This window comes from Prionailurus viverrinus, chromosome B4, assembly GCF_022837055.1.
Source record: "Prionailurus viverrinus isolate Anna chromosome B4, UM_Priviv_1.0, whole genome shotgun sequence".
Classification (NCBI taxonomy): Eukaryota; Metazoa; Chordata; class Mammalia; order Carnivora; family Felidae; genus Prionailurus; species Prionailurus viverrinus.
In genome coordinates, this window is record NC_062567.1 from 18,493,145 (window position 1) to 18,518,891 (window position 25,747).

A 25,747-nucleotide genomic window follows, 5' to 3' on the forward strand; every position below is an offset into this window, starting at 1 on the left:
ATGTGTGTATAGAGATCTACATCTGTACCTTTGTCTATACATCCTGGATTCATTCTTTTATTTATTTATTGTCATTTTGGAAGATCTACCTAGGAGGTTCCCACCAGTGAGTTACGCACCACGCGCTGTTGAAGGAGAATGAACAAGGCTGAAACTTACAGTGCTGGTCCAGCGAAGATTAAAAAGAAAAAAGAAAAAAGGCTTCAAATGCAGTGGTATGGTTTGTTAGCTTTGCCACCATTTCTGAGTTGAAATTGTGCAGCAAAAGCTCAACAAGATGCACAGGGTTATTGGAAACTCATTTATCAAAATTCAAAAGAGAGGAAGGGGGAATGGCAGGAGAAATCTCAGAGAATACAGAAAGCTGCTGCATTGTGAGTAAAGCATACACTAAACAGTACATCCAAGCTCTGCAGGTACAGATTGGAGGAAGGGAGGTGCTTGGTGCTAAATGTACCTACCAGATGATATTTCGTATAGTACCTTTCATGTGGAAAGTCTAAGAATTAGGAGTTTTTGGCATTGGGAGGTGTGTGTGCGTATCTATCTATATCATCTATATCTATATCTTTATATCGCTATCTCTATCTCATCTATATCTATCTATCTAGCAAGAAAATCTCAGGAACATCCTTCTGACTTCTCTTCTTGTCTCCCACTTGGTGACACCTGGCTTTGGGAAGCCACACTTCTAATCCTGATTCCTACATACTGGTTGGTTGTGTGATGTTGATAAACCACTAGCCACACTGGCCCCATTTTCCCCGTGAACAACCAACGTTAAAGTAAGTGGCCAGATGATCTTGCAAGTACTTTCTAGCTGTAAACTTAGGCATGGCCTAAGTGAGTGATCTTGGCCACTTGGATCCCAAGCACACAGCATACTTAAAGTAATCTCATTTGAATACAAATTGTATGTGTACAATCTTATAACATGGCAAATAAAACACCGGAAAAATTACATCACTGGAATTATCCAAAACAAGGTTGGTCACTTTAACATTGCAGTGCTGTGACATCTTTGAAAATATTATTTACCCAAGAGAAAAGAAAGCACATATGCATACAAAGATTTGTACAGGAATGTTCCTAGCAGCTCTATGTCTAATGGGGGAAAACTGGAAACAATATACGTATCTATCAATAGGTGATAAGGTAAGTCCATTGTGTAATATCCACAATTGGAATACTACTCAGCACGAACAAGGATTCCATTTATATGCAACTCAAGAAAACGCAGAATAACCTGTAGTTCCACAATATATTCAATTCTAGAAAATGCAAAGTAAAACAGATCATTGCGGGGCGGGGGTGGGGGGGTGGGAAGTGGAGTGGGGTAAGGTGGTGGAGGGCAGGGCCAGGGGAGGAGCAGGGAGGGGTAGGAGCCCAGGGAAGCGTGCGGGCAAGCTGGAACAAGCAGGAGGGGAGAGCGGTGCAAAGGAGAGGGGGCCAGGGAGGGCCCCGAGGAGGGGAGGGCGGTAGGGGCAGGGGCGGGAAAGGGTTAGGAGGAGGGACTTGGGAGGGGGAGGAGCAGGGTGGTCACGGGTGTTGGAAGGGTGGAGGCGGGGCGCGCGGGGGGAGGCGGGGCGCGCGGGGGGAGGCGGGGCGCGCGGGGGGAGGCGGGGCGCGCGGGAACTGCGTGCGTTGGCTCTGTGCGGCCCGCACGCGGCGTCATGGCGCGCCTGCTCCGGGCGTTCTGGGTCTTGCCCTTCCGAGAAGTAGCCCGGCGGACCGGAGCGGGCCTAGCGGGCAGCGGCGGCGCCGGCACGGGGGCAGGTCACGCGAACGCAGGTAGGTCCCGCTGCCGCCGCCTCCCGGCTTGCGGTTTCACTTCACCCGCCTGAACTTGGGGGGTCGGAGTGCTGGTTCTGCACGTGACTCTTCCTTCTAGAGAAACTTCTTGGCTGCGCCCCTGGGTGCTGTTCAGGACAGTGGGTTGTACCTTTGGACGGACGTGGGTGGGTGTCCCTGAGTATTTCCTTGGTAAAATGTCGGGCTCAGGAGCCCCTGACGCTTGTCCCCAGACTCCAGGCAAACGATGCTCCCTCCTGTAATGGCCCGTGGTCTGTTACACTGTCCCCCTCTTAAGTTCTGCATGCTTCTTTTCCCAGGGGAGAAACGAGCGGTTCAGACTTTGGACGCCTGCGGATTTGCTTCCTGCCCTGCTCTATTTCTATGTGTGTGTCCCAGATCTAGGGAGGCGTGTAGGCTAATAACTCGTTCCCCTTTAGACTGATAATCATTGATTGTCAGTGGCTCTGAGACCAGTGAAAAGTGTGTGTGTGTGTGTGTGTGTGTGTGTGTGTGTGTGTGTGTGTGATGTGTCCGTGTTTCTTTAACATGCCTTTGGCTCCTCTGTCGGATTGGGGCGCATTCGCATGTCATCTTTTAGTTTGGAGTCACCTGTGGAGACCTGTGTCAATTGTATTTCAGATCTATTTCAGGGTGATTTAGTGCTCCCCGTGGATTGGCTTCTTGGGCAACTGCCCAGCTGTCCCATCTCTGAATCCGATTCTGTTATATGCCCATTGAGGAAATTTCAGGATACCTGTCTCCTCTGAAATGTACCAGTCACTTGGAATTCTTTCCATCCCCTGGAGTTCTCAAAGTATAGTTTTAAATAAATAAAAGCACAGGCTGCGTGAAGTAGTAGCTGACCCAACATGACTTTAGGCATGACCTTCAGCACCCCATGGTGTCTTAGCCAGTCTGATGATATTTGTTGCATACCTACTGTGTGTCAAGCGTTGGCTTCCTGAGAACCACAGGTGATGGAAACATCACACTTGTGGGCCGGAGCTCTCCTCATTACCTTTTTATAGGATAGTGGTTTCAGTGGCAGCTTGGCTTTTATGTTTATTCTGGTGTTGTCAGAAATAGCCTTGATGAATTGCCTGGGGGATCTAACGTCTTCAGCAACGTTTAAAATCTGGCCAGACACCAAAACATAACAGGAGCTTTATAACTTCTCAGACACCCCCTCCTGGGAATTTATTCTGAGGAAATAATTCAAAAGAACAAAGTTATATGTGCAGAAATGTTTTTAACAGCACCACTCTTAAGAACCAGAAGCTGGCCGTAACCCAAATGTCCATCAGTTAAGGAATGCTTAAGTAAACCAGAAAAGTGCAATTCCAAAAACTATTAGGCACCCGTTAAAAATTATAGACAGGTAAGAGTTTGGTGTTGACATGTTGGGCATGTTCTGAACTTGGTAAGCTTAAGCCTGTGTTTTTCTTCTGTAAATAAGGGTAATGGTAGTAGTAGGGTTATTGTACAGACTAAATGAAAAACATTTTATTTTTTATTTTTTTAACGTTTATTTATTTTTGAGACAGAGAGAGACAGAGCATGAACAGGGGAGGGTCACAGAGAGAGGGAGACACAGAATCGGAAACAGGCTCCAGGCTCTGAGCTGTCAGCCCAGAGCCCGACGCGGGGCTCGAACCCGCGGACCGTGAGATCATGACCTGAGCCGAAGTCGGACGCTTAACCGACCCAGCCACCCAGGCGCCCCAGTGAAAAACATTTTAAATGCTTCATCACAATGACTGGCCCTTAGCATATGGTAAATGTTAATTATAATTACATAAGCAAATACAAAGGACAAAAGTATAGCTACATTTAACCTACGTTGCAGACTTAGGGAAGGTTGAGAGAGCAATGAGATGTTGTTAGTGACAGAAGACGGTTCCACAGCCCTGAGATTTCTGCTACGCAAGAGACAAGGCCCCTATGACTTTGTCTTTGAGATCGTCAAGAGCAAATCGAGAGAGGAAAGTAAGAAGTATCCTGGAGAAAACTGTTGTTTCAGGAAAACAGTCTAGAAATACTCTGCTAGGAAACCATCCTGAGCACTGGTTAAACCAGTCCAGTCCCTGGGGTGGGAAAGAAGACTAGTCTGCAAATTACAATGGGCTGGGGATTCGTTTTGTGCCAGTTCCTAATAGGTTTCCTTAGTCTCGACAAGTCTTTATTGAAACAAGGCCGCCTTGTGTGTGACACTGGGTAGCAGAGCCGCTGTGACCAGAAAGGTGAACAAAACCAGAAGGAGGTAACCAGTATGTGACCATATGACTAAGAGAGGGTGTTAGGTTATTTTATTTTATTTTTAAATGTTTATGTATTTATTTTGAGAGAGAGCGAGAGAGAGCAAGGGCATGAGCAGGGGAGGGGCAGAGCAAGAGAGAGAGAGAGAATCTTAGGCTCTGCACTGTCAACGCAGAGCCCAACACGGGACTCTGTCTCGTAAACTGTGAGATCATGACCTGAGCCGAACTCGAGAGCTGGCCGCTAAACTAACTGAGCCCACCCAGGTACCCCAGGAGGGTGTTCTTTACAGATGAGAAAATCTAAGCCCACCTCTTGAAATATATTGCCAACAAGAAAGATAGCCTGTGCCAATCACAGCACAAAGCGAGAAAAGAACCCAGAGGAGTCCAAGTGTATCAAAGCATAGTTCAAGGTAAAGCTGTGTAGCTATCTAGCACAATAATAAGAGCCACCAAATCTTTTGGTAGCGAAGATCGCAAGAGAGAACGCAGAGGGAATCTGAAAGACAGGCGGTCCCTAAAGGACCAACTTGAGGTGCAGACGACCTGGACTAAGGACAGAAAACACCTGTACACACACTCAAAAGGACCAGAAGCCCAACGTTGAGTCCTCTCTGGCCACCGGTGTCCAAGTGACCTTACTCCTTCCTAAAATGGTCACTGGTTGGGTGTCGTATGTCCAGGCGCCTAAATTGCTGTTCGGTGAAACTGCAGAGCTTACACATAATGCAATTTCCATTCAGACTTTAGTTTCCTACAGCGTAGTGTGTGAATTGGCCGGAGCAGCCACGACAAAATGCCACAGGCTGGAAGGCCGAAACACAGAAATTTGTTTTCTCATCATTCTGGAAGCTGGGAGTCCAAGATCAAAGTATTCGCAGGGTTGGTTTCTCCTGAGGGGCCTCTGTCTTTGGTTTGCAGATGGCCTTGTCTCTGTGCTCACACAGTCCTAGAGTCTCTTCCTCCTCATGTGAGGACACTGGTCAGATTTGGCCCATCCTGTGGCCTCATTTTTGACATAATCACCCCCTTAAAGGCCCCATCTCCGAAATACGGCTATAGAGATTAGGGTCCACCCATATGACCTCATTTGACCTTATCTCTTTAAAGGCCTTATCACCAAATACTGTTACATTCTAAGGTACTGAGGATTGGGACTTCAACATACGAATTTTGGGAGGACACAGTTCACCCCCTAACACCATGATTAAAGAAACCTCCGTAAGTGATGCAGACCTGATCCTGACCAGAGAGCACCCAGCTGCCCGCTGGCCATTTTGCTATCAAGGCAGGGTCCGTCTTCTCTTGATGGTGTCTTCTAGGCTGCAGATTTACAGTTAAATGTTGCATATTTGGTGCTTGAAGAACAACTAGTCTGAACATTGTTACCTACCCATGAAACCTTTTGCACACATTGTGTAAAAGGTACGTACAGATAAGGATTAGAAGAGCCCTGAAAAATGGGGGAGAGGGGCCGAGGGAGGGAGAGAGAATCTTCAGCAGGCTCCACACTCAGGGCAGAGCCCGATGTGCGGCTTGATCCCGTGACCCCGGGATCATGACCTGAGCCGAAATCAAGAATCAGACATTCCACCAACTGATCCACCCAGGCACCCCGAAAAACGTACTTATTTAGATAAAGGAGTAATTCTTCCGTCTGACAATATAACAAACAAATTTTTAACCTTTATTTGTTTTTGAGAGAAAGCGTGAGTGGGAGAGGGCAGAGAGAGAGAGGGAGACACAGAATTGGAAGCAGGCTTCAGGCTCTGAGCTGTCAGCACAGAGCCTGACGTGGGGCTCGGGCTCAGCAACGGCGAGATCTTGACCTAAGCCGAAGTCGGACGCTTAACCGACAGGCGCCCCTTTTGTCTAACAATTTAAATATTAGTTTTAAAGTTTAAGCTAGGGGTGCCTGGGTGGCGCAGTCGGTTGAGTGTCCGACTTCAGCCAGGTCACGATCTCGTGGTCCGCGAGTTCGAGCCCCGCGTCGGGCTCTGGGCTGATGGCTCAGAGCCTGGAGCCTGTTTCCGATTCTGTGTCTCCCTCTCTCTCTGCCCCTCCCCCGTTCATGCTCTGTCTCTCTCTGTCCCAAAAATAAATAAACGTTGAAAAAAAAAATGTTTTTAAAAAAATAAAGTTTAAGCTAAAAAAATATGAGAGGAGAAGGGGAGCGTCTGAAAAGAATTAGTCACTCTAATAGGTGTGGTAAAATACAGAGCTATAGGAGAGGGATCTGGGGGCCCATCCAGGACAGACCTGGGGTTCGAAGCTGAAGGGCGCGAGTCCCGCTGAACTTCCGCGCTTCTTGAATTCCCTCTTTCTGGTGTCAGCAATTGTACTGCATGTGGAAAGACCCTAAGGGCAATGCTTCCAGGAAACAGTAGTGGTTTTTTTTCCCTCTAGCCCATTCCACTTCCTCCCCAAAAGGAGAAGGGAAGATCATAGCAACTTTCCAGACTATAAACCTTAGTACCAAAAGTCAGTTCTCGTCTTAGAATTCCACAGAAATAATAAAAGACCTTTGCCAAAGGCAAGAATGCAGGCGGCGTGACGCGGCAGGACAGACACTTGGAGGGTAAGGAGAGCGTTTTATCATGGTGCTTCTCCTGCTCCTTTCTATAACCAGTGTCAGTGATATAGCCAGGGTTCAGGTTTCCCCCACTTCCCCCGAAACCAGTTTAGATTCTGGGAGGGAGAATCAAATCCCGCTCTTGCTCTTGCCGTCCTTTTTTTCACTATTTGAGGTGGCCTTCGTGTGACCAGTCCCGGCCTAGGCCACACAGACACGTTGGCCCTGGACAGCTTTTGGATCTTGCCCTTGGTTGAAGGCTTACAAAATATACTTATACACATCTGTTGGTCTTTTCAACGGCCTTAAGTAGAATGTCTTCCGCTTCTCTTGTGGTTAAACACATAGTTCCAATTAAAGCCAGTTCTGATCCCACTTGGTCTTAAAACAACCAAAACACCTTTCCCTGCTAACCGCGCCTGAAGAGATTGCACAGTGTTTTCCCCTCGCTGGGCGGGTTAGGCTGGCATTGCTTTGTAAAACTCTTTTATTGTCACCTTGAATAGTTATCTAAAGCTTACACAGTCAATAAAATGTTCACAGTTTCATTGTTCTCCTATATTTCATCCACCTAAGGTCAAGGTCAAAAACAGCTCCACAGCTCTCCCCTCTTTCTCCTAAATCATCAACTTAACGCTCTTCAGTGGACAATTCCCAACAGCATACTAGGATACTGTGATCTTTCTCCTCATAAAGAGTACTCTCGATCTTACCTTCCATTCCAGCTACCTGCAGAACTCCCGAGGGACCTGTCTGCACTGTCTCCCTTTCCTTCCTCCTCTTCTCTATCAGATCTATTCTACACACACACACACACACACACACACACACACACACACACTCTCCTCCGCCTAAACTGCCCTTTTTCAGGGCACCAGTGACGGCCACATTGCCAAACCCGATGGTTAATTATCAGTCATCTCTTTCCAGGATGGCACATTCTTGCGGTTTCCTTCCTGCCTCGCTGTCTGCTCGTCCCCATCTCCTCCACCTGTTTATCTTGGGGCGCCTCCAGGTCCCACCCTTGGGCCTCTCAGTTCTTCCCACACTCGCCGACTTGGGGGTCTTCCAGGCTCATGGCTTTAAATAACATCGTAATGCTGTGAGGAGTCCCAAATTTACATGGCCACCTTGGGCCTCTCCCCAGTTTCTGCATCCATAAATCCAGCTGCCTGCCTGACGTGTCCACTTGAATATTGAGCTGGCATTTTTATTAACAAGCCTTCAAACCTGCTCCTCCTGTAGGCTTCCCCGTCTTCCCCTGCTCGGACCTAGAGCCTTGGAGTGGTGCCCCTTTGACTGTGTCCTTTCTCTTGCACTTCAAATCTGCAAGTCCTCTGGCTCTGCCATCAGAATACAGCTGGCGAGGGACCTCTCTAAGTCTGTCTGCTGCCGCCACCCTGACCCAGGACTCCTCCCATCTCTCGGCCAGGTTGTTCAAGTGCCCTCTGTGCTGGGTGCCCTGCGGCGGGCGACCTTTGCCCTGCTTCAATTTTTTTGGTACATCAGCCAGTAACCCTTTTAAGTATGTTAGATCATGTCATGCCCCTGCTCATCTTTCCGTGACTTCCGCACTCAGAATAAAAGCCACCAACCTTAGGGTAGCCTTCAAGGCCCTTGGTGGTATGCCCGCTACCCCATTAGCTCTCTGCTCCCACTTCCGCATATCTTCCTGGTCGCTCCACCCATTCCCCTGGCCTTCCCGCTATTCATCAGACATGCCAGGCACACCCAGCCAGGTTTTTCTCTTGCCTACGTGCTCTTCTAGATATTCACACGGCATGTTTTCTGATTCCTGTGTGACAACACCGAACAGTTTGGGGCAGTGAGGAAGAAGAAGCGGTGCAAATAGGGGAGGGCGTTTTGTAATCGGGGACTTTTGTCATCTCTGCTGGAGATAATGGCGGCCTGAGCCAAGGTAGTGGCAGATGAGTGAGGATGAGCAGATCCTAGAGCTATTTAAGAAGGAGAAGCAACAGGGCTTGGTGCACGGAAAAGGAAAGAGTCACGGAGGACGGCCTGGCGTTCCGGTTTAAAGCATGGGATCAGAGAGCTGGAGCACAGGAGAGGAGGAGCAGATTTGGGTCGGGCGGGGCAGGGGAGACACGCGAAGTCCTCTCGCGCACGGTGTTTGAAACGGGACAGCCTCGAGGTACCCGTCTGTGGTTGCATATGGATCTGGAACTCAGCAGAGAGGACGGAAGGAAGCTAGATGTGGGGGTCTCATCGTGTGGATGGTCCTTAAGCTACTCAGTGGACAAAATCACCCAAGGGCAGGCAGGTGTGGTGCGGTGACAGGGGCAAGCCTAGGACAGCCGGACTCGTTCCAGGGCTGGCTGACGAAGGATGCCGAAAGGGAGCCGTGGGAGAGACCAGAGAATCGGGTGCCACGGGAAAGCCCAGGGAAAGCAAAGGTGCCGCGGGAGAATGCCAAGTGTCAGAACTACGGGGAAATGAGAGAGAAGGATGAAGGGTTCCCAGGCTTCACGGAGAAGGTGTCAGCGGGCTCCCTGAATTGGGAGGCAGTGCGGTGGGGGGTGCGGCGTCTTCAGTGCCTCGCGCCCAGAGGCCCGTGATGTCAGCCTGGCCCGCTGTCGGCGATGCTCCCTTTGCTTCTTTGGTTAAGGTGATGACGTGTACATTTTTCCGTTGTAGAGGCTCATTTTCTTCCTCGTAATTAACACTATCTTGAAAATGTGTAACTGTCCCATTCTTCCAACAGTCGTTCGCCCAGGGTTTTAGAATCCCCTGCCGATTCTTGCTTGAGTCAGTGACTATTTTAGTGATTATAAAAGAGTGATTTTTTTTTTTTTAAATTGTATCATTCCCCCGTCCATTTATTGCATGGCATTCTGCATTGGTAACTCTGAAAGGCCACTGAGCAGTAGTAATCGTCACATAAATACATCTTGCTTTGCGCCCCAGGAAATGAGTCCTGGGGAAACCGTGTGCAGTTGAACTGTATTTTCATAGGAAAATTTCGGAGGTGTATTTCCAGAGTAAAAAAGAAGTCCCCATAGCTTTACAAAAAGTATTTAAGAAAGGGCAACTATTGACATATTTAACAGATTAAAAACTTTTTAATAAAATGTGAACAACCATAAGCAACAACAACACGATGCCAAAAATACCGTATTATGCGGTATTATGAGCTAGCGATGAAGATACAGATCTTCACTATGTAGGACCTCTTTCTGGTAACAAAATGAATTTCAAATATGCTTTTCAGACATGTTCGATATTTGGCGGTAACACCGTAAGTGTCTAACCTTTTATCTTGGTTGCTGTGGTCAGTTACTAAGCCTCCGGGCCACCGTTTTCTCATGGGGAAGTTGAGGTGCACAGATCATAAAACCCTTTCGCCTTCTTCGTGTTGGATGGTTGAAGCATCGGTTATATATGCCTTGGGCTTCCTCCTCCCCTTTGGCTAAAAAGAGTATTGTCCTAGTTAATTTGTTTACATTCACTGGAGTAAAAGTCGTAAGATTAAAGCATAAGGGTAGATTCTGGAAGGTCTCCGTTTCTTTGCAGGGGCACGCGCTGTAGGAGTCTCTTTTTTTTCCGCACTAGATTTTTTTTTTTTTAATAAAGACTTCTGCCGACAAACAAAAGCAGAGAGATTTTTATAAACCAGCGAAGGAGAGGAGTTGAATAACCCACTAGCTCCCGGTTCTTTTCTCTCCAGTCACTCAGCTCCTCCCAGCCGTGTCCTGGCAAGAAATACTCCTCTGGATGCAGTAATAGAAGAGCGATCAATGTGCACCCCCCGGGCACCCGAGGAGATCTTAGTCTGCACTATTTCATATTTCAGCTGCCTCTTTAGCTCCCGCGCCCCAGCGGGACGAGAAAACCGGCTGTCCGCTCGCTGCTCCTTTCTCGTGAAACTAATGAGTCAGTTGAAGCATTTTGTACCGGAGCTTTCTGGTCCCCGGGACGAAGGGCGTCGTGGGAGAGGGGAGGGACGGCCGTGTCCTGGGGGTGGCCGTGCACTTGAGGAGCAAGGCTCAGGGGAAACGTCCATTGGGCCCTTTTGTTCTAATTACAACAGGTTCCCATTTAACCACCCAGGGTCCCTCACAGAGCGCGAGCCAGTCTCTCACCCGGAGTGAGTGGCAAAAGAAACTGACTCCAGAGCGGTTCTACGTCACGAGGCGAAAGGGAACCGACCCGGTAGGCCACACTGCCGACGGTTCGGTGACTGGATGGACCGGGGGTGCCTGGAGGGGGGGTTGGGGTACGTGTCGCTCATCCGCGCTGCCCGTCGCCCGGCCCTCCTCCGTGGTTCTCCCTCTCGGGCACCCGTGTCCACCTGCCTGTAGGGACCGGAAGCCTTCCCGGACCCCCCCTCCCTCCCCTCACCCTGTTCTGCCTCCTCAGTAACCTTCCCGTTGCTCTCCTTCTGGCCCCCCTTCTCCACACGGCTGCCAGAGAGATCCGAAAACACAAGTCCGACCACAGCCCTCCGCCGCCCCTCCAGAGGCTTCCCACCGCTTCCAAGGTAAAGAGCAAAGTTTACAAATGGCTAATTAGGCCCCAGTGGCTCTGCCCCCAGCCTCCTGCCCCTCTCCTCGGTCGGGCTGTTTTTCCCTATCTCTGCCCTTGGGCCACACTGCACTTCCTTCCGCTCTCAAACACCCTGGGCTCCCTCTCCCTTCGGCCCTTGACCCTGTGTCCTGCTCTCCCCCATCCCCTGGCCCATCCTCCCTGCCCCTTCAGACCTACCTCTCAGCCCCCAGCCCCTGTGCTCAGGGAGGCCTTTCTCGGCCCCAGGCCGGCCTTGCTGTTCCCAGCACTTTTCCTTCAGAGCACTTGCCATTGTTGGTGTGGCCCTCGCACAAAACACAGCGCCTGGCCGTGGTCCGCCCTCAGAAAGTAAATTTTTGTGACTTCTGAGTGAGTGCGGGCTAAGAGGCAGAAACATTAAGCTGCATTCATCAAGCTCAGCTTTGACTCGTTTCCGGGGGAAGCCGTCCTCCGTCCTCCGTGGTTCCTCGTTACGGTACTGTTTTCCCAGCACAGCGCTTCTTAACCAGTAATCTGTCTCACACCCAATCATAGCCGCTGAAATAAAGCCGTAGAACGCGGTTACTAGACCTTTTCATTGGGGAAGTGGACCCCAAGAGTGGACCACAGCGCTTTTGCGGAGCTGTGGAGTATTTCTGTCTTTCTTTTAGCAGGCCCCACCGAGTTTATGTGCACATGGCCGTGGAATCATGGCACACCCTCGGTTTCTCCGATGCTGACGTCCTTAGGCCGGCAGATCCCAATAGATTCTTGTGAAGTCCTGCTATTTTTTAAAACTTCCTGTGGGTGGGACTCTAATAATCCTTCCCTGGGAAAGAGACCGTGGTTATTAGTGCAGATAGTACGGGGAGCCACGTGTGATTCTCTGTGTGCAGTTGAGCGTATCCCAGAATATTCTAAGCCAGCCCTTTCTCAGGGACACACACAGCCAGGCAGGGTTTGGTATATATACCGAGCCTGGAGATGAGCTGACAGATGTTGAGGAGAACAAATCTGTGGGATTCTCAAACAGATGGTGCAGTATGCTCTGTGCATTTGGCCATTTTACAAAATGAGCATCATCCAGTATTTTCAGTAATGTTACAAATCCCTTTCAGCTGACCCACGTCCACACGTAACTTCTTGGAATAATGCAGAACTAGCTGTAAGCCTTGCTAACGAGAGAGAAGTAACACGTCTAAGCTTTCTATTTGGTCACCCACACTTAAAAATTCGGTCGCGCGTGTTCGTATTGGGCCGCAGGGGTACGTTAGCACTCGGGTAGACACAGCAGATGAGTTTACAGCCTGGTTGCACCATAAAACTCCGACAGAAGGCAGTCGAAGGCAGGTTTTATGCAGGTCACCCGCTGTCTGCCCCGCAGAACTGCTCTCCACATGCTTCGCTCCGCTCTGAGCTCTGGGAAGAAGAACACGCTCCCCTGCCCTCCGGCTACTGACCGAGTTGTGGCAGTGGATGATGCCGGCGAGGTCAGAGGACACAACCGAGAAATCAGGATCCGGGGTCCTCTCGGCGGCCGTGCTCCTGCAGGCCGCCCTCACCTACGGCCGCAGCCTCACGGGTGCTGGGAGCTGCCCCATCCTTGGCCCCACAGGCCTAGTAGGGTAGTGTGTTCTCAAAGCCACGGGCCCGGGGCTGCTTCACCCTCCCTGTTGGTTTCCGCTGGCCCTGTCCCCACCTTTGTAAATCGTTCTATATGAAGTTATGTGCAAATCGCCCTTTTGAGCGGGCCATCTGTTCCCAACAGGTATGTTGTATGGAAAGAGGTCCCGTTGGTCCAGACAGACTGCCTTCAGGGCCACCATAGCAGAATACCACAGACTTGGGGGCTTAGACAACAGACATTTATTTCTCACAGTTCTGGAGGCTGGGAAATCCCATATGAAGGGGCTGGCCAGTTCAGTGCCCGGTCTTCTCCTCCCCATCTCTGTAACGGCACCCAGACCAGCCCTGGGTACATACTAGGTTTTCAAGTAAATACTAGAATGCACAATTGAGTTAAAAGCTGAGTTCGGCCCTAAATAGATGATAAGACTCATATAAAATCGAGGTGTAAGGGGAAGGAGGCATCAGGAAATCGGTCTAGGAGGCCTGGATAGATGTCACTTCATAAAATGTGTCCGTTGAAGCTTCCTAGGCTTTCTAGCTCAGCCCCAGGACTGGTGGCCCCCTGGCATGTGTGTCTCGTCAGCCCAGGCGGGAGGGATGTGGAGCTTGGTTGCAGATGCCGCGGGTGGGAGCAGGCACCCAGGGGGACAGGCCGTAAAAAGACCAGCTTACTACTGTGCAGAACTACTGTTCTGCAGCCCAGCTTAGAGTCTTTGAAGAGGGAAAACGTCCAAGTGTGCCCAGATGGTAGGCTCAGCGGGTTATTTTGAAATTGTCCGTGATGCGGCTCGCTGAAAATGGGCTGTTAATATTGCCACGGGGAATCTGAATGTTTGACCTGTGATTTTGTCGAGACGGGAAATCTAGGAAGGGCAGAAGAGTCCAGCCTGCCTCCCGAGTCCGTTCTGCAACGTGGCGACCCGTTCAGAGGAGCGCTGGCTTCTCTTTCATCCCGTGCAGTTGGGGGAGCGCTTGCTGCCCGGCCCTGCTGGTGGATGGTCCGTAGTTGGCTGGGGTGAGAGGGTTGGTTTTGTTTTTGTTTTCTTTCCTTTTAATTTACTTTCACAAAAGGAATTGGGCAAAAAGCTCTTTGTTTCTTTTTCCAACAGCGAGATCCAATTTGCAAAATGACATTTTGAAAAATATATGTCAAGACTCGGCTGACTCATCGCCTCAAGTCTCCTTGTGTTTTTCTTGGGAAACCTCTGGAAACCCACAAACTCTTTAGGCCACAATTAATGAAGTCATTTCATCTAGGTAGTAACTTTGGTATGGGATAATCTAACTCATTATTTAAACGTTTTGTAAGTATGCAACGCCCTAAATGCCGCGCAAAGCGTATTAGAGGCACAACCACGAGCTGACAGAGCTATGCTATGTATGTATTTATATTCTGTCTTTAATTGGAGATTTCAAAGTGTTTTAGACAGTGGACTGGATTCCTATTGTATGAACTATTTTGAGACGAAGACTGAAATCTTACCCCATGCAGAGGACTGTTCTCTCACTTTTTCACGGACTTTGATGTTCTTGGATGAAAGGTGCTATATAAATACAAAGCACGATTAATGTCAGAACTTGAATATTTGGCACAATAAAGGCTGGGTTGTGATAAGCCTGCAGGCTGCTTCGTCGGGCACGTTGTAGTTTTCTCTCCGGTGGTGTTTGCCCTTCGTCAAATTAGTACAAAAATTCCTTTATTTGGGGACTGAATCTTGGACTTAAATCCGCCACATCATCTCCTGCTGGTGTTAGGAGAACCCTACACATGATGTATCTCATTTGCTTTCAGCCTTTCAGTGGGATCTACCTGAATAGCAAGGAATCAGGAATGTATCACTGCGTGTGCTGGGACAACCCACTCTTCAGGTAAGGTCAAGGTGGAGAGGTACTGAAGGAGAACGGACCTCCAGATTTCATGCAGCTCTGTCTCATTTGAAGTCTTGGCTAAATATATACCCCTGTTGTTTTTAATTGCCCTCCTCATTTGGCATGGTTGCTATAAGGAGAGCTGTTTCTATAAAATGCTTGCCTGTCTGGATTATTTCTAGCATGTAGAGCAGTTAACGAGATCTCTTAGCCTGTATTCTTTCTCTCTGTATCCCGGAGAACTAGACAACAAATAAAACTTCGTGGGCACCTTAAGGTAACACTATTAGAATATTTTCCTGGGAAAGTATTTAAAGAAGCCTAAACCATAATAGTATTTGCCTGGCCATGTGATTAAAACTATATCTCTCCCAGGGAAAATGGGTTTATAATTTAATTTGGGAAATGTAGAATTTTATGAGGATAGATTCCCCACAGTGCTTGACAGTAGTGAATACATACCCTGTTCTATACCAGCTAAAAGTAAATTTAATTGTCCCTTGATTTCAAAGCCTCTTTTAAGTCAATCAGGATCTGAAATCTCTCAACAAAGGCTTTTTTGTTTAGCCATGCAGGAAACAGTCTAAAAACAGTAGATTCGATGAAGAAGAAAGGAAAACATCTTTGAAGTCCTGTTTTCAGAACTTCAAAGATATTTTCCTTTCTTCTGCATCAACCCTAAATTGGTTTAGAATAAAATATAAATCAAGCCAGCTCTGTGAATCTTCCATTAAGCCGGGCTTCATTATGTCCTTTGGGCTTTGAGCAGACCGGGCTTTCTTGGGCTGCTGGCTGCTAATGTGGGCCGGATTTGGAAAGCCAGACCCCGCCGGCAAGGATGAGGAACAATTAGGATCGATTTCCCTTCATGCTTGCGGAAGGGCAAGTCTTTGCCCGGATTCACTCACTACGACAAGTGGCTGGTGAGGAGACGTCTAAGAGAGCAGTCGGCCCGGGATGGCCTGGGGAGGACTAAGAGAAGCAGGCTATTTTAACACAGGAAGATGTGGGACGCGTATTTCTGAGCCATTAGTTATTCCTTGACCTTTGGCTCCGTTAAGGAGAAGCAGGACCTTGAGATGGCCAGCCTGCTTTTAGTCAAAAATAAAGGTGGACAGTAACCAGACGGATGCTCTGTTTCTACCTTTGGGCTGTGAAGACAGGATGCGAAGTTGTCCCCGTAGGGGCATTCTCCCACTTTGCGTTCATTTTCTTACTTCACTGGTGTTCCAGTTTCTGCGCCAGTAAAATTGAGACCTTTTCCTCCCCGGGGCCCACCATCCCCTCACCGCAGCAGCCAGTCTGGAATCACAGAACGTTGAAGCCGGGATGGACCTGAGACTAGAGCAGTAGGGTAGACTGTCCAGGAGCAGTTTCTGCCTCCATGGAAATGCTCCAGATCTGCTCTATCCAATATGGTAGCCACTAATCGCATATGGCTCTTGAACGCTCAGTGTCGTTGAAGATGAATTTTTAATTTTATTTAACTCTAATTCATTTAAAACTAAAAGCCCACATGTGGCCAGTGGCTACCGTATCGGCACAATGCGTGTCCAAATTAAGGAAGTCGAGTGACCAACCCCAGGTCACTGAGATAGTGAAGCAGCCAAGACTAACAGGAGAACCAGCCAGTTCTCGAGAAGCCCGTTTACCAAAGGCCAGTTTACGAAGCTGCCGATTCACCAACCTTACTTACTTCTTTCTTAATCATTTAGTTTTAGTTGAAAGGTTTCTGTTTTTTTTCCCCCCTTAGGGACTTTTGAGTTGGTTTCTGTTCCGTTTTCCTGCTGCTGCTGAATAATTGAAACTGGAAGAAATACGAATGTGTTTAAAAGGATCTTTTATGCTCCAGAATATACTTTTCTTAAAGATGTATTTGTTCATAGGAGAGGTAGGATACTGAAGTGGCTACGGGTCTGCTCCCCTGCTCTGTGACCTTGGGCATGTCTCTGAACCAGTCTGTGGCTTGATTTCCTCACCTGTAACGTGCTAGCACGATAGTTGGACTTCATAAGGTTGTTGAGAGGATTAACTGAGTCGTGAGGTAATGCACACAGAAGCACCAGCGCAGTTCCCGGCGTGTGCCCAGCAAGCACTCAGTACTTGTTGGCAATGACTGTCCTCAGAGACGGATCCTTCTTAGGGCTGCGTATGGAGATAAATCTTTGAGAATGAGGAATTCTTGTGAATATAGTCTCATTAATGAGAATCTATCCGTGAAGCTTATATTCCTGAGCATGCTTCCCATTCAAGAGCTTGGTCTTAGGAAAATATTCTTGTTTTGCCTCTCTTTCTCTAGTCTCCAGCCTTCATAATAGCAAGCGGGGGTGGAGGAAAAAAGTAAACATTCCTCCAAATGCTTGTGTAGGGTCACAATGAGGGGGAAAGTTGGTCAGCCAAGAAAGAGTCAAGTGGATGTGGGACCGCTGCCTCTTGGCAGAATTGGCTTCACACAGAACCAGTATGGTGCCTGTTCCGGGAGACATGCCTCCTGTCCAAATCAGAGGCCTTCAATCCAAGGTTTCCAGGTCCAGAACACTCTTAGGATGTTATCACCCCTCTGGGGGCTCCAGACTGTTGCTTCATTTGCCACCACTTCCCTGCTTCCTCTGTTCCCCTTCTTTCTCCTTCCCCCCCCATGTACCCATTCTGGAAGTGTTCATTAAAATCTACTGTGGGATCACATGTTGGGTGCTCCTACATCCTTCTCAGAATAGAAAGAAACTGAAAGCCTAATATTACTTTCCTTCTTACATAACATCAGGATGTCCTGCATGTTACAAGTAACTAAGTAACATTCGTTAAAAACCTTTTTTGTGTTCCGGTTCCTCCGAATGAATGGAAATTCTTCTAAGATTTTAGAGTTGTCAGTTATCACCAGGTGCCTCGGCTGTAGTTTGGGGGGCTGTGGAATTTCCGGAAATGAAGAAAAACCAAAGCAAATAAACACGTAACAAACACACAAACACACAGCAAAAAAACAAAACAAAACAAAAAAAAAAAACAACACCTCTAAGAGTATATGAAAAGAGATGATCCAGAGTGGTTTCAGTTTCCCAAGGTAGACTCTTATAATCTGGTAATCATTTAAATATGTTTATTTTAATTTCTTTTTTTTTTTATTTAAAAAATTTTAATGTATATTTATTATTTGTTTATTTGACAGTCTGGCGTGCCTGCATGAGCAGGGGAGGGGCAGAGAGGGAGACGGAGAATCCACGGTGGGCCCTAGCACTCTCAGCGCAAAGCTCAAAGTGGGGCTCGAACCCATGAGCCATGAGCTCATGACCTGAGCTAAAGTCAGATGCTCAACCGACTGCGCCATCCAGGAGCTCCCATGTATTGGAATTTCTAATTGACCTTAATACTTAGGTTCCCATTCTGAAATTCTATATGATGGACCTCTCATTATTACCTGATAAAATCTGCAGATTCCGTTAATTGCATCAAGAAAGATTTATTGTTTCCCATAAACATTTTAAATGACTTTTTATTAGTCTTTAGATTAATTCATTAAAAAATGTATTACATTCATAATTCTCCATCAAAATGCCTTTAATGATCACTGGTTTACGTGTAATGTTAAGGGTGGAAAGGCTGTGACTAAAACATACTCAAAATGTTTTTCCCTGGGCCAGGGTGGCTCGGATGCATAGTTTTGAGCCCTTTGGAAAGGGTTGCAAAAAAAAAAAAGTGGACCTATGGCTGCTCAGATTTCATGGGTATCTGTTATTAATAATAGTAATGATTTTTAAAAATAATGGCTACCGAATCATGTACCATTTATCCAACACTATGCTAAATACACTGTACCTATAGGAAAACTATTTCAGGTAATCTTGTCAGCAACCTTGTGAGGCAATAATGCCTTTACTGTTCTATCCATTAGGGCACTGAGGCTTTAAAAGACTAAATAACTTGCCAAGGTCACAGATATAGCAGAGCCTGGCTCCACGCCCACACCTTTCAGAAGTCAGGGCCCTTACTCCTCAGAGTTCTCAAAGGCTGGTCTGAGGATCCTGGGAGTTTCTGGGACCATTTAGGGGCCCTACAAGGCCCTCCCTCTCTTTCATTACTGCATATCCATGAGGCCACATCCTCTTCTGTACCTCAGTCAAAATAGCAGTGCAGCAGATCGAATTCAGAAGCACATACGAAGAAGAGTCAATGGTCTTTTTCCTTTTTCTAAGCTAGATGTTAAAGAGATGCGCGGAACTGTGAAACAGTGCATCTCTTCTCACTAAGTGTTTGTTTCATTTTGGAAAATATAATCCGCCGTCAGAAAAGTAGGTTACTTATGGGACCAGGTAATGAATTCGTTAGTTTTAAAAATAACTTCGTGGATGATTATTTACAACTTGTCAGTTACAATTTCTAATTTGTTAAACATCGGTATCCGTAATTCCCGTAAACAAAAGCTCTCAGAGCTCCTCAGTGATTTAATAGAGAGCAGCCCTGAGATGGGAGTGTTTGAGGATGACCGCCTCAAACCTGACTCTTCCTGCTGCGGCGCGTGCTCTCCCTCGAGCTTCCTTCTGCGTTCACAGGCCAGGGAGTTGGTTATTTGCCATTTTTCCTTCTCTTTACTCAGGTTTTTTGGTTTTTGGCTCTTGGTTTGTCTGTTCGTTTGTTTGTTTTGCAGAGTTTATAGTGCATTTCTTCTCCCTCTTCCTTAGAGAGCCCTTCCCCTGCCATTGCAGATTTTCCACTCGGGTTCCCTAGTGCCCTTTGAGGGAGCTCACCGGGGGTCCCTGGCGCGTGGATTTGCGTGTTTCCCTCTCACTCCTCTGGTCGGCCCCTCTGGGCCTCTCCCACCTCGGCGCCATTCGTTCCCATGGGACGTGTCCAGGAGGGTCACGGCGCCGCAGCGACTGTTCACAGCGAACCTTCACGAGCACTTACTCCTCCCCGCCCCCCCTGCCCCCGCAGAGTATCTCCTTCAATCCTCAAAACGTCTCCATGACGTAGGTGTTATTCTCCCCATGCTACAGATGGGGCCCGGAGAGGTGACATAGCCTGCCCAGTGTCACACAGCTGCGAAATGGCAGAGGCAGTCAGGCTTCTGTGTCCGGGTAACCGGAAGGTCCTGCTGCTGAAAATGCGTTTCATCAGGTCTCCCCCTGCTGGGCCCAGACTGTGACGCCCTCCACGGACCACTGCTGTTTCGTTTCCGTTTCCCCCTTTTCCACATTTAGACCACTTGGATTGGACCTGTGTTTCCTAATGCGCATCACAGTTCACAAAGCCTCTAGTGTTTTTCGGTCCCTGTCGGACATCGGGAGGGGAGCCGGCAGCATCCCAGGAACAAGAGATCCTTTCAGGGGGACGGGACAACGTGTTCAATAGCGACAGTGCAGCGGGCAGGGTTCCTGCGGAACTGATTGTTCACCTAACTGGCCTGGAGGTCTGGCAGAGGAGGGAGGGGATCAGAAAAATGAGTTGGGGCATCCAATGCTCTTCGTGTGTTCATAACAATCTCAGCAGCTGCCGCGTGGCCAATGTCTTCCCCGGTTCCGAGAAAAAGTACTGCTCCGGCACCGGACGGCCTTCGTTTTCTGAGGCTCACGGGACGTCTGGCTCCGATGAAAGGGACGCGGGGATCCTGAGAGGCGTGGACACCTCGTTAGGATTAACCCGCACCAAGGTTGTCTGCAAGCAGGCGGGGCTTTTTTGTTTTGTCTCTTTGGTTTTCCCCGATGCTGCAAAGAGCGTAGCTGGTCTTATGACGCGGGAGTATTTTCGTACTTTTCTACACTTGCTACTTCAGATCCTTCTCCCATCATTCTGGGCACTGCAGGGAAGAAAAAGAACCTTCCTGAGCCACTCTCTGACCTAGCCGTTCCTGGTTGTGGCCTTCCAGAGATGTGGCAGAGGGAGGGAGAGAGAGAGAGAGACAGAGACAGAGTGAGCAGAGGAGGGGGAGAGAGAGAGAATCCCCAGCAGGCTCCGTGCTGCCAGCGCAGAGCCCAACACGGGATTCGAACTCACAGGCCGTGAGATCATGACCTGAGCCAAAGTCAAGAATCGGACCCTTAACTGCCTGAGCCACCCAGGCGCCCCTGTCTTCTTTCATTTCTTAATCAAATTCTGATGTGATGGGCTTCCCTCCCCCCATACAAATGTCAGACACCAGAGTGGGGTGGCCATGTGGGGTGCGGCCACGTGGGGCTCACCTGTCTAGTTTCACGGCAAGAACTTTGTCTCGGTGGGGAAATGACGGCGGCCTCTCTCCCGTGCAGTGCGGAGCCCGTCTTGGCCGCGTGCTTCCTGATGGACGGGGGCCTAGTGGGCAGAGGTTTTGCATCAACAGTGTGGCACTGAAGTTCAAACCAAGGAAATACTGACTGTCTCCAGGGTCCCCCTCCCCTCGCCACTGCCTCATTTACACCCTCGGTTGTCACCGCTCATATGAATGACGTGTTCTGTTGGCTACCAAGCTAGGCCAAATGTGCTGCCGGCACCAGGCAAGTCACAACCTCTGGGATGTATTTCCCTGGACTCAGCCCAACCCTGACTCCAGCTTGGACTGGAATTTCACGCGGTGACAGAAGGGCAGCCATTTCCATCGAATTGACTTCTGTAGGCTTTGCCTGGGACCAGAGGGTGTGACTCTTGGGGGACATTAAGAAGCTGATGGACCACGAGCCAAAAAACTCCTACAAAACTACCCTGACCTTACCACTGCAGTGAAGCACTTCGTGGACCTATACAGGTGAGGGGTCAAGGGAAAAGAGGAAGGGGACGCGGGATTAGAGTAATCAACAACAATCCCAGCGCCGAAAGAAATGCCAAGGACCGGGGTTGTGGGACGGCAGAGTTTGGGAGGCACACGCAGGGATCGATGGGATGCATGGTTCTTTTTCATTGACCATTCTGGTTTCATGCTTTCTACCCACAAATAAATGCCAGTGGGAGCTTGTTAGGTTTCAGTGATTAATGAGTAAAAGTGACTGCAAAGTTAAGCTTTAACACGTTCAAATAAAATACTTACTAAAATTGGTGTTTACTCTGTGTCTAAGCCTATGAATTTGCTCTTTTGTGAAAACTCTAAATCAGATACCAAAAGAAAAAAGAAATAGATTACGTTGGAGTAGGCATCTGGTTATACAACCTTAATAGAACTCAACTGTTTCTCAAATTGAGAGTCTTGAATACTTTGCTATTGAAAGCGTTTAAATTATTTGAGATTTTATAGGCAGAAAGAAAAACCTAATGATTCCATTTTTCTCTTTATTAGTTTGTAGTGCATCATGTAGCTTTTCTTTTGGTGGTTACCATGGAAATCACAACATGCATCCTTAACTTGTCACAGCCATATAACAATTATTTTTGCTACTTTTCCAAGAATGCTCTCCTTAGATCGCTTTAACCTCATTAACACCCTTCCATATTTTGTGTTACTGTTGCTATGAATTTAGTTTTACACACATTTTAAGCCCCACAGGTCATTAATTTATATGCCAATATTTATTTATATTTACCTACATATTTCCTCCTTATTTCTTCCTGAAATATCACATTTCCCTGTGGGATTGTTTTCTTCTGCCTGAAGAACTCTTTTAAAAAAAAATTTTTTTGGGGGCGCCTGGGTGGCGCAGTCGGTTAAGTGTCCGACTTCAGCCAGGTCACGATCTCGCGGTCTGTGAGTTCGAGCCCCGCGTCGGGCTCTGGGCTGATGGCTCAGAGCCTGGAGCCTGTTTCTGATTCTGTGTCTCCCTCTCTCTCTGCCCCTCCCCTGTTCATGCTCTGTCTCTCTCTGTCCCAAAATAAATAAAAAAACGTTGAAAAAAAAAAATTTAAAAAAAAATAAAAAAAAAAAAATTTTTTTTAAATGTTTATTTATTTCTGAGACAGAGCATGAGCAGGGGAGGGGCAGAGACTGGGAGACACAGAATCTGAAGCAGGCTCCAGGCTCCGAGCTGTCAGCACAGAGCCCGACGCGGGGCTCGAACTCACAAACTATGAAATCATGACCTGAGCCGAAGTCGGACGCTCAACTGACTGAGCCTCCCAGGCGCCCCAGAACTCTTTCTTTTAGTTCATGACTCCTGGTGCTGAATCTTCTCAGCTTCTTTTCTTGGCTGAGAAATGTATTTATTCTCCTTTAAAATGTTTAAAGCTTTATCGAGGAAAAGATACACCAAAAAATTGCACCTATTTAATGTATAAATTTTGGTGAGTTTTATCTCTGTTCATTTTGGAAATATTTTCCCTGGGCATAGAATTCTAATTTGGACATTTTATTTTGGCATTTTTAAAGTTTCGTTCCATCGTCTTATGGCTTCCATTGTTTCCTCTGTGAACTCAGCTGCCCGTGCTATTGGTGCTCCTTTGAAGGCAGTACGTTCCCTGCCCCAACCCGCAGCTGTTATGAATTTCTCTTTTGATTTGATTTTCAGCAGTTTATGATGTGCCCTAGTGTGGTTGTCTTTGTATTTCTTGTGCTTGGGGTTCACACAGTTCTTTGAATCTTTGGTTGATACTTTCATCAGTTTTGGAAAATTCTGTTACTCTCCCTTCACCATTGCTTTTTCCCTGACCTCACTCCTCTCCTTCTAGAACTTGAATCACACAAATTTTAGGCCATTCATTGCATCCCATGTGTCTCTATGGTTCTTTTCTGAATTTTCCCAGTCTTCTAAATTTCCATACTTCAGTTTGTTTTTTTTTGTTTTTTGTTTTCTTTTTTTTTTTTTGGTCAACATGCTCTGTAATTTACCATTCTTATCCTTTTGCTTGTTTAATCTGCTTTTAAACACATCTTTTGAAGGCCTCATTTTAAGCGGTATATACCTTTTTAGTCCTAAAATAACCATTTGATTCTTTTTTATGCATTCCAATTCTCTGTTGAAGTTCTCCATCTTCAACAGAGAAAAATGGGTGTATTTTCCTCCCATGGTTTTCATCTCTGCTCTTGAACATGTTAATCATAGTTTTAAATATGTTCTTGCCTTCGGGAATTCCTAGTAGCGGGCTTCCATGCATCTCAGATATAATCCTCCAGAGTAAGAGCGTGGGAAAAAGGCCCATTCAGAAAATATTGACTAATCAGAAAGGTCCCTTTGGCCCATCCAGTGACCCATCTGTAGCACCTTTTCCCATAGTGCTATGCCTGATTTCAGGAGTGTTTGCCACAATATCTGTTAAGTTTTCACTCTGACCATACTTTCATTTAAGAAAGACCTCTCCTAAAAATAGAAACAGTTCTTGGTACCCTAGTCGGCCCACCTTTCTGGAGGCTTCTGCCATTCCAACCAAGTACCAACTGTGTAAGCACTCTCATCCTGAAGCACTGAATAATGCATGCAGAGGAGCAATTTTAATAGAATATTTCTTTCATCTACTTTCCAGACATGGTTTTCTTTGGCCTCAGAAGAGAATATTACTATTTTATTGTATTAGCCGTTTTATATGCTAACCTCCTATCCAGTAACTTTATTTCTACCTCTCACCATCAAACTAGCACCCATACACACAGGGTTAAAAAAAAATCTATATTTAGAAAGAAGTTGAAACCAGTGACTTGTTTGAGTAGACTCATAACTGGCGAAATGACCATTGGATTGTGTGTTGGTGGGTTGGTTACACCTCTGCTCCCTATCTCAGCAGCAACCACAAAAAGGCCAAAACACTCCATAAGTGACTGGTTTGACTTACATCTGAAGGTGGAAAGAATATCAACTTGCTAGAGCGAATGATTAAATTATATTCTTTCTTAAAAAAGTAAATTATTAAGTAATGTATTGACTGCAGTGCAATTCTGACCCTAACCACCCAGAGTTAGTACCCACTCCACAGGTGTGGGGCACAGTCCCCAACAAGACTACTCTCGTGTCCTTTGCCAGCTGCAGGTTTGGGAGTCCTTAGGCTACTTGTACTTCTGACCATCTGGCTACAAATCCAAAGGTGCTCCTGCGACCTCCTTCAGGTTCAACAGTTCACCAGACTCACAGAACTCAGGAAACTGCTATACTTATTATTACAGTTTATTCTAAAGGATACAAATCAAGACCAGTCAGTGAAGAAACACACTGCGAGAGGTTCTGTGCCCTCTCCGTGTGGAATCAGGTCGCATCATCCCCCCCAAACACGTCAATATGCTCAGCAACCAGGATGCTCAGCAGAGCTTCAGTGTTCGGTGTTTACTGGGATTTCATTGCATATGTGTGACTGATGGACTCATTGGCCACATGATTGAACTCAATCTCCCTTCCCCCAGAGGTGGGGGTTTGGGCTGATAACACGTGGCCCAAAGCCTCGAGCAGCCCTCTAATCACAAGATTGGTCTTACCAACATGACCAGTCCCCATCCAAGTCATCTTAGCATAAACTCGGGTGTGGTCCAGTGACCCCCTCATGAATAAGAAAGACACACTTAACCACTCAGGAATCTCCAGGGGTTTAAAAGCTCTATCTCGGGAACCCAGAACAAGGATGAGACAAATTCTCGATTATATGACATTTAAGAAAATAACACTACGTATCAAAAATTATAGGCTATTGTTAAGATATTCGTAGCTTCAAATTCTTTTCTTTTTTATAAAAGAAAGCAAATGAAATAAAAGAGTCATTTAACGAAGTTAGAAAAAAGAATAAGGCAATCTTATTAGATATCTTCATCGGATAAAGAAAGGACAAACTAAGAGGAGACAGTGAATTAGGAGAGCAATTTATTAGAGAGAACATCAAAGAAATGCATCTCTGAAAAACAATGACAACATAAAACAGACTTCCAGTCATTTTAATCAAGAAGAGAGAATGTTCATCTGAACTAAAACAGAAATGAAATGTGGAGTATAAAAACAGGTAACAGGAGATTTTAGAATTGTTAACACATGCTTGTTAGATCTCAACTGGAAAATACAGATGAAACGTGTGGGGTATTTTTAATTGAAGTATATAGTTGACCTACAACATTACATTAGGTGTATAACATAGTGGATATATAACATGCTGATTTGACAGTTACATACAATACAAAATGCTCACTAAGGTTAAGTGGTCACCATCTGTCACAGACACAAAATTATTACAGTATTATTGACTGTATTCTCTATGCTGTGTTCTTTATCCCTGTGACTTACTTATTTTGTTCCTGGGAGTGTGAGTGTGCAGCTCTTAA

General features: G+C 47.0%; 1 protein-coding gene across 3 annotated transcripts in view; it reads left to right on the forward strand.

The window, feature by feature from the left end:
- The first annotated feature begins 1,670 nt into the window (after window positions 1-1,670).
- MSRB2 (methionine sulfoxide reductase B2) overlaps window positions 1,671-25,747 on the forward strand; it is a 35,931-nt gene continuing 11,854 nt past the window's right edge. The window contains exons 1-6 of one of the 3 annotated variants that reach the window (XR_007153686.1): window positions 1,671-1,791; window positions 10,693-10,794; window positions 11,053-11,122; window positions 13,866-14,013; window positions 14,549-14,625; window positions 17,792-18,062. Coding sequence is in view for 1 of the 3 variants with exons in the window: in XM_047864842.1 (XP_047720798.1) it covers window positions 1,674-1,791; window positions 10,673-10,794; window positions 14,549-14,625; window positions 20,110-20,284; window positions 20,865-20,969 (597 nt within the window). In the remaining 2 variants the exon portion in view is untranslated. Of the gene's footprint in view, window positions 1,792-10,672; window positions 10,795-11,052; window positions 11,123-13,865; window positions 14,014-14,548; window positions 14,626-17,791; window positions 18,063-20,109; window positions 20,285-20,864; window positions 21,732-25,747 lie in introns of those variants that run through there. The other 2 variants (XR_007153685.1, XM_047864842.1) reach the window with 2 other exon arrangements.